Below are 9684 nucleotides of genomic sequence, written 5' to 3'. Positions count from 1 at the left end.
GTCTTGTTGCCATTTGTAACGAGAGCCTTACAATCTTCCGCAAGATGACCTTGTCGATTACACTTGGTGCATAACACACTACAGTAACCAAAGTGATGTTTGTGGCAACGGTTGCATAAAGGATTTTGTCCTTTATAACCAAAGCTTAAACCACTACCCGCACCTTGCGTGTTTTCTTGTTTCTTAAAAGATTGTTGTTGGTTACCTCGATCATAATTTCCATTCCACTTTCTTTTGTTACCTGATACCTTCACATCAGTATTGGATACTTTCTTATCCATGATGACCTGATCCATTAGCTCGTTTTCCATGGTTATAGCTTCATGAATTGTCTTAGGTTTCGATGCTGTAACATTTGCCTTGACCTTTTTGGGCAAACCAGCTTTGTACATTTCAATCTTCCGTTCTTCGGTTGGAACCAATTCAGGACATAGCAAAACTAATTCCATGAATCGCTGGTTGTAGTTGGTGATTTCAGTACCAACCACCTTCAAACTTCGTAACTCATCTTCTAACTTAATAACCTCATTCCTTGGACAATACTCGGTGATTATCATTGCTTTGAATTCTTCCCATGGAGTATCATAAGCTACATCTCCTCCTACCGCCTTCACATAATTCTTCCACCATGTGAGTGCACTATCTTGTAAAGTGCACGATGCAAACTTGGTCATGTCTTTTTCATCACAACCGCTGATTTTGAACACCGTCTCCATCTTTTCTATCCATCGGGTTAAACCGATAGGTCCTTCCGTTCCACTGAATGATGATGGCTTGCAAGCTTGGAACGTCTTGTAGGAGCATCCTACACGAGGATTTGGATTAACTGCAGCAGCTCTTGCAGCCTCAACCCATAACATTCTGTCGTTCACTCGCTGGTTGATGAGTTCCTCGAGTTCTTGTTCCGTCATTCGATTCAATCGCGCCATTTCCTAATGAAAGAAAATAATTATTCACATGGATTATTATAGATGTAGTGTGTATTTATAGTACATTATAGCTTGTTAATAATATGAACCAGGTATTATTATAAAAGCCTTTTCTTCTTATTAGCGTTTTATAATTATATCTAGGGTAGTACCTACCCGTTAATGTTCATACTTAATAGCTTAGTACAGAACCAATTACTACAATCTAAATAATACTTAACCATGGAAAATTATTGCATTTCATACTTCGCTATTTTACATATGCTTACATCAAACTTTAGACAAACCACACTAATAATATTATACAAAACATTATGTGATTCCATGGTTTAATACGGTTGCGCATCATTTGGTCTATTTCCCAAAACATTTATGTCCAGGGAATCCCCCAACGCGAATCCTAGCTGTCTCCCTACGTTTTGGCTGAGGAGCCGAAGAACTAGATGCGGGGATAGCACTAATAGGAATAGCGGGGATAGGGGTGGTAGTGTTGAGTGGAATTGGTGCCACTTCATTCTTACTAAACTCGGGATTTGAATTTTCTAATTCATTAGCCTTTCGTTTCTTTCCTAGTTCGAACTCGTCTTTTGTAATTTCCTGTATTTCTTCCTCGGGTTCACTTTCCTCCTCGGGTTCACTTTCCTCCTCGGGTTCACTTTCCTCCTCGGGTTCACTTTCCTCCTCGGGTTCTCTTTCCGGGTTCTCTATAGTCGGTTCATCCGGAATTTGTGAGTCTTCCCCAAAGATATTATTTTCGTCATCGGATAGGTTAATGACTGGAACACCATCTGAAGATTCTGGTTCGGAGTCGCTGAACGTGATGACAAGTTTTGAGCCCGACATCTATCACACAACAACTAACCCATTAGTACTATATAATATTTACATATAAATTTTAACCAACAATGATAAGCAATGGTTTTTTTAAATCAGACCCGGTCAAAGTCCAGACTTACTAATGTATCCTAACGACTTATCAGTTAGACACACTAATGCAAACCTGGTTCGCTAAGACCACCGCTCTGATACCACATGTCATAACCCGTCCTTAACCATAAGAACGTGTTAGATAACGTATGATTTCATTGCGAGGTATTGACCTCTATATGCGACATTTTTAAAAGAGAAACTGCATATATTATACATTACAAACCATAACCATTATTTTTGTTACAAGCTTTAGACAATAAAAAGATGATTATCGTTTAGCGATAATCTTCGACTTACAAACTTTACATATAATGATAACAACACGATTTCGAGCATATTTTACAACACAAATCCTTGGGTATGCAGTTTTATTTTTGACACAAATATGCGTACGCAAGATCCTGCTCAAATTCAACATAATGCAGCGGAAGCTTTAATTATCACCTGAGAATAAACATGTTTAAAAACGTCAACATAAAGTTGGTGAGATATAGGTTTAGTGCGCAGCAATATATATATATAGACCACAAGATTTCGTATATAAACATTTCAATAAAAATATTCTAAGTGGTTGAGCACTTGGTAACCATACTTAACATTTTCACGTCGCATATTCCCTTTAATATGAAATCTTACTACACCGTACCAAGTGTAGTCACAAAACGAAGTACTGTGCAACCGTTGAATACTGGTCGTCCAGTCCGATTGGGGTTGTCAGGCCCGATAGATCTATCAACAGGATTCGCGTTTACAATACCGCTGTAAATATTAGTTACCAAGCTACAGGGAAGTATGCCAGTGGTACAACTCAACGTAGAACATATTTTTCAGTTACTTGTGTCCATATCGTAAAACATAAAATACATGTATTCTCATCCCGAAATATTTAGAGTTTAAAAGTGGGACTATATACTCACTCTTGTCTTGATGATATATATATTTTGACTCGGTCTTCCGGTTGATATCACGAACCTATCCATATATAATATATCAATATGTTTTCATTTTAAAACAAACGTTATATATATATATACTTGTTATACTTTTAATATTTTGAATATTTCCTTAGTCCGTAGTTAGCATTCCGATGTTAGTAATTCAATTTTTAATGGTTCATTTTTAGATGTTTAATATACCCGCAATAAACAAAACCCCCAACGAAATAAATAAAACCCCATCGTATATGTATTGGTCGAGATTAATCTTGACCCATGGTACCGGTGTTGTCAAATGACGTGTTGCGTACATAAAGTACCGGTGTTGTCAAATGACGTGTTGCGTACAATCATGGGATCTTATGATTAATCTTCTCGTGTTGTTTACGGGTGATCCTGAACCATATAAAATTGAATTATAAGTACATATATATAAAATATCATGTTATCTTAGAAATATGTGATTTATATCATTTTTTTCCAATTGATCCCGTAGTTGAAATGATCTAGGATAACCAATTTTGTTTCGGTCATAGTTTCTTCGTTACAAATCCGTTTTCGTTGATTCAAATTGCCATCTTCTTGGATCGAGTTCTTCTTTAAGACTATGAACTGTAAATACCTTGGTTTGTATTCAAAATCATACGGCATAAGTGAAACATTAGTGAAACATATGAAGTTAAACATTTTTGTTACAACAAAATCATTTAATGACCATTTTTCTAAAAATACTTATACTTTGAAAAACCAAGTTTTACCTTGTTAAATTAGCATATACATAAGTTATATTACAGGTCTTGAAGTATTTTAAAAGTTAAGTTAGAAGGATCTATTTAGTTTGCAAACAAGTTTGAAAACATTCAAACTATGTTCTTGTTGTTAAACTTTTGTACCACAAAATAAGATAGCTATATATATATGAATCGAATAAGGTTATGAACATAGATTCTACCTCAAGTTCCTTGGATGAAGTTGCTGTAAAAGAGAAGTAAGAAGCTAGAATCAAAAGGGTGATGGAAGTGGATGAAAGATTGGAAGTAAGTTGGTGTTCTTGGAAGGTTTTCTTGAAGTGTTTTTGTATGGTTTTCTTATGGTGTTTTAGTATGGTTTTTGAAGCTAGATCTTTATGGAACTTTGCTGGATTGTTATGGAGTTTAGAGAGTAAGAAAGAGTGTGTGTTTTTAGTTAAGAGATTGAAGTAAAAATGAATCAAAAATGATGATACATATATACTCCTAAAAATGTGATCTTTAAGGATAACATGACAAAATTCTAGTTTGTATTTTTGTAATTAGTCTTGCAATGATTCAAAAGTAATTACCTTATACATAAGGCATGAATAAGGGCTGGTTAGGTGGTGATTTGATGTGTATATACCAATAGTAAATACGTATAGAAGCTTGGTATGATACGAGTACAAATACTCTAGGTATACGTATAGAAATTTTGTGAAAAATGGAATGAGGATTCAAATATAGCTATCTTTTGTGAATACACTTATATGATTTTATGTATTTAAGTTCTTAAAAGTGATTAAATACATTACTTATACAATATATGTATAAACATTATATGTCTTAAGTATTTATGTCAAATAACGTTACGTATAGTTATCGTTTTGAAAACTTAAGTTAGTAGTTTCAAAATACACATATAACTTGTTGTTATTAATATAAAATGAGATATTAAAACATTTATTAATCATGTTAAATATGTATATATACATTTATATACACAAACGTATAATTATCATATATTGTATAGTTCGTGATATCATCGGTCAAACTAGACGGTCAAACGTTGTGTAAAACTCTTTTCGGAAATATAAGTCTCGACAATTTGGATTGCTTATCATGTTGGCAAGGTTTAATTTATGTAAATATTAATCTTATAAGTATAGTATGATCGAAAAAGTGCGGGTCGTTACAGGGTTTTATTTAAAAAAAAAAGTTAGTAAAGTGGGGGTTCGATTTGTATTTTAATAAAAGTTAGTGGGTTAAGTTTGTGAAATTTAAAAAAAATATACGTATAAAGTGGGAGTTCGATTTATATTTTAATAAAAGTTAGGGGGTTAAGTTTGTGAAAATTGAATATTAGTAAAAAAAAAAGTTAGTAAAGTTGGGGTTCGATTTGTATTTTAATAAAAGTTAGGTGGTTAAGTTTGTGAAATTTGGAAAAAAAATATACGTATAAAGTGGGGGTGCGATTTGTATTTTAATAAGAGTATAAAGTGGGGGTGCGATTTGTATTTTAATAAAAGTTGGGGAAAAATATACGTATAAAGTGGGGGTGCGATTTGTATTTTAATAAGAGTATAAAGTGAGGGTGCGATTTGTATTATAATAAAAGTTGGGGAGTTAAGTGTGCGAAAAGTGAAAAAAGAATAGTACTATTCATTTGGGGAGTTAATAAAAGTTGGGGAAAAATATACGTATAAAGTGGGGGTGCGATTTGTATTTTAATAAGAGTATAAAGTGGGGGTGCGATTTGTATTATAATAAAAGTTGGGGAGTTAAGTGTGTGAAAAGTGAAAAAAGAATAGTACTATTCATTTGGCCTTTGCCTTTTAGATATAGACTAGTGTTCGAACACTCGCTTCGCGCCGGGGTTCGGTTTTCAATGTATTATATTGCGTTTAGTTTGTAAAATTATTTTGTGGCTAACGATGATATCGTTGAAGCGCAACTCGAGTCGAACTAAAAGGTATAATCCGTGAAAGATTTAAATGTTATTTTAAATTAACAATATATGTACATCTCCGCGTTTCACTATAGAATTGTCGACTTTTAAAAATTTAACGCAAAATCGACGTGTATGAAAAGTACCTCAAATATTTAGCGTTTTTTAAAAAGCGTCTGATTTGCGTATAGTTAGTGACAGTGTGCTCCTAAAATTGTTTCGAGTTTAACGATGGTTTCAGAAAAATTTAACTCGGTGCGAGCGAGAAGATATGGCCTGTTGAATATTTGGGTGTAGTTTTTTTAAATTTTTTTATGAAAATGAGTATTTGACACTTTACTTCCTGTTTGGGGGTCGATTTTAATATTTGAACAAACTATGAGGGCTTTTTAAAAAAAAGGTGGAAAAGGGGAAAAAAGTGAAAGAACGAAAGCATCACTGACGACTATTAATTTTTTTGTCTATTAGGTAGTATATAAAGTATGTAGTCGTTTTATAACGAATGAGAAGTTTAATGGTTAAAGTCTAAAATGTTAAAAGTTTGTGATAAGTTTGTAAAAACCATAAAGTTAGCTTTTATATATTTTTTTGGGGTTAAAATGTAATTAAGTAAAAGAGTGGGGGTGGTTTGTGAAACGTTTGGGTTGCTAATATTTTTTTGGGGTTAAAATGTAAGTAAGTAAAAGTGTGGGAGTGATTTGTGAAACTTTTGGGTTACTATTTACTTGGGCTCTGCCTTTTAGATATAAGGTATAATAAATAAATATTTACACTTCCAATAACTCGAAGCAGATCTTACACTAACCTATAGCAAAATAGTATATAAAGTATGTAGTCGATTTATAACGAATGAGAAGTTTAATGGTTAAAGGCTAAAATGTTAAAAGTTTGTGTTAAGTTTGTAAAAACCATAAAGTTAGCTTTTATATATTTTTTTGGGGTTAAAATGTAATTAAGTAAAAGAGTGGGGGTGGTTTGGTTTGTGAAACGTTTAGGTTGCTAATATTTTTTTAGAGTTAAAATGTAAGTAAGTAAAAGTGTGGGGTGATTTGTGAAACTTTTGAGTTACTATTCACTTGAGCTCTGCCTTTTAGATATAAGGTATAATATATAATATATAATACTTTTAGTATAAAGTGGGGGTGCGATTTGTATTATAATAAAAGTTGGGGAGTTAAGTGTGCGAAAAGTGAAAAAAGAATAGTACTTTTCATTTGGGGAGTTAATAAAAGTTGGGGAAAAATATACGTATAAAGTGGGGGTGCGATTTGTATTTTAATAAGAGTATAAAGTGGGGGTGCGATTTGTATTATAATAAAAGTTGGGGAGTTAAGTGTGTGAAAAGTGAAAAAAGAATAGTACTATTCATTTGACCTTTGACTTTTAGATATAGGTATATAATATATAATACTTTTAGTATAACTATAAGGGGATGATTCTAACAAACACTTTTTTGATCCTCACACACCAATTTAAAAAAATGGAGTATTATTAGAAGAGTAAAAGGTTAAAATAGGTGTGTGAGGATAAATAAGGGTGTGTTAGAATCATAACTATAAGGAACAACCACTCATTTTTCTATTTTTAAATAATTTGATTTACTCTTGATAATTGATATACTTGCTTTACCACATCCGGAACTTCACTATCACTACTCCCTATATCAAAAAACAACAATTTCATTTCAGCCTCATTTTAACTCTTTCTCAGTAAACCCTAATATCTCACATTCAAATTCACACTCAATTCACAGTTTAAATTCTATAATTAACATCGAAAATGAGAGAAATCTTACATATTCAAGGAGGACAGTGCGGAAACCAGATCGGAGCTAAGTTCTGGGAGGTAGTGTGTGCGGAGCACGGGATCGATGTCACCGGAAAGTACACCGGAGATTCGGAGTTACAGCTTGAGAGGATCAATGTCTACTATAACGAAGCGAGTGGTGGAAGGTTTGTTCCACGCGCGGTGCTTATGGATCTGGAGCCAGGAACGATGGACAGTCTCAGATCTGGAGCGTACGGACAGATCTTCAGGCCTGATAACTTTGTTTTTGGTCAATCTGGTGCTGGTAATAATTGGGCGAAAGGACATTATACCGAAGGTGCTGAGTTGATTGATTCAGTTTTAGATGTTGTTAGGAAGGAAGCAGAGAACTGTGATTGCTTACAAGGTATATATCTACTGAAATATCTATCAAATCTATATCTATATGCTTGTGTAGCTATTGATTTAATTTAGTATGCGTTGAATGTTTGAATTATTTTGAATTGAAGTAGAAATGATAGATCTGTTTGTTATGCGGTATGGATCTGAGATTTTGTTAACTTGTTATTTGAATTTGTGTAGATAGTTTTATATCAGATGATTTGTTTAGCTATTTTGTATCAGATAAATAAATATCTGTAATTAGTTTAAAGGCTTCTAGACATGATTTTGCTATGATTTGATTCACATGTGTGTATAATTGATGGATCTGCTGCTGAATATCATATATCTCTCACTATGCAACATGTTTTTGTAATATAGGGTGTGATTTTTGAATTAAGGCAAGTATAATTGATCTAAATGAGGTTAACCTTAATTGGATGCACTTCATATTTCAATTTCAAAATATCATTATATATAGAGTGAATCTAAACATTGATCTAGATTGCTTACAAACTCTTTGTACGGTTGTTTCATGTGATCCTCTTAAATAAGTTAGTAGTTTGTGTTTAATTACGTGCTTAAAAGATCTTTTCCTAATAAATGGTACGCTATTTGATTTGCAGGTTTCCAGGTCTGCCATTCTCTTGGAGGTGGAACTGGATCCGGAATGGGTACGCTTTTGATCTCAAAGATCCGAGAAGAGTATCCTGACCGTATGATGATGACGTTCTCTGTATTCCCATCCCCAAAGGTTTCCGACACTGTTGTCGAGCCTTACAATGCCACATTGTCTGTACACCAACTTGTGGAAAATGCTGATGAGTGCATGGTTTTAGACAACGAAGCTTTGTACGATATCTGTTTCAGAACTCTCAAGTTGACCACCCCAAGTTGTAAGTACATGTCTTTTTTTGATTAGGTTCATTTATTGACATTAACGATTATATAATATCTGGTGTAACTAACAATACAATTCTTATTGCAGTCGGTGATCTGAACCATCTTATTTCTGCAACCATGTCTGGAGTGACATGTTGTTTAAGGTTTCCAGGACAACTCAATTCTGATCTAAGAAAGCTAGCTGTGAATCTAATTCCATTCCCGCGTCTCCACTTTTTCATGGTTGGTTTTGCACCTCTGACCTCACGTGGGTCCCAGCAGTACCGTGCGTTGACTGTACCCGAGCTCACCCAACAAATGTGGGATGCTAAGAACATGATGTGTGCTGCTGACCCACGACACGGGCGTTACTTAACCGCATCAGCTATCTATCGTGGTAAAATGAGCACCAAAGAAGTTGATGAACAGATGCTTAACGTTCAGAACAAGAACTCTTCTTACTTTGTTGAGTGGATTCCAAACAATGTTAAGTCCACCGTTTGTGACATCCCACCAACTGGTTTGAAAATGGCGTCTACTTTTATTGGAAACTCGACCTCCATTCAAGAGATGTTTAGGCGAGTGAGCGAGCAGTTTACTGCCATGTTTCGGAGAAAGGCGTTTTTGCATTGGTATACGGGTGAGGGTATGGATGAAATGGAGTTTACTGAAGCAGAAAGTAACATGAATGATTTGGTGTCTGAGTATCAACAATACCAGGATGCAACTGCTGACGAGGAGGGCGAGTATGAGGAAGAAGAAGAGTATGAAGAGGCCTAAGAAAGTACTAATAACTTGTTAAGTGAATGGAAGTTGGGTTTTTATGTAGGTTTGAGCTATGGTTACAACCAGTGGTTGTAATACTAAACGTTGTAGTAAAGTAAAACTGGTTTAGTGTATTCTGTTTCATTCTAGTTTGGGTGTAATTTGTCATGTAATTTGTCATAGTTTGGGTGGAATCTCATTCTTAATCTTTTGGTTTAGGTGGTTTCACTTTTATGTGTTAAGTCTCATGTAATTTGTCATACTTTTCTTTTTCTTAACCTTTTTTTTTTTTTTGAATGTCCTATATTTTAATTTTAACTCTCATATTTTGCATACATGAAATTGAATATTGTTAACTTCTTTAACATCTGTCTAGAGATGTACATAAAATTTGATCCGATCTGAAACTGGATCAG

General features: G+C 34.0%; 1 protein-coding gene across 1 annotated transcript; it reads left to right on the top strand.

Annotated features, from left to right (window-relative positions):
- The first annotated feature begins 7207 nt into the window (after positions 1-7207).
- Positions 7208-9429, top strand: LOC139876871 (tubulin beta-2 chain-like). Its single transcript, XM_071864269.1, has 3 exons — positions 7208-7646; positions 8248-8517; positions 8610-9429. Exons 1-3 carry the CDS (start codon positions 7253-7255, stop codon positions 9281-9283), a joined length of 1338 nt encoding a protein of 445 aa, XP_071720370.1. The 5' UTR covers positions 7208-7252; the 3' UTR covers positions 9284-9429.
- Positions 9430-9684: the final 255 nt, after the last annotated feature.

The sequence above is a fragment of the Rutidosis leptorrhynchoides genome, chromosome 11 (assembly GCF_046630445.1).
Source record: "Rutidosis leptorrhynchoides isolate AG116_Rl617_1_P2 chromosome 11, CSIRO_AGI_Rlap_v1, whole genome shotgun sequence".
Lineage (NCBI taxonomy): Eukaryota > Viridiplantae > Streptophyta > Magnoliopsida > Asterales > Asteraceae > Rutidosis > Rutidosis leptorrhynchoides.
The sequence above is the reverse complement of the archived record's forward strand: the minus strand, read 5'-3'. Positions and strand labels throughout refer to the sequence as shown.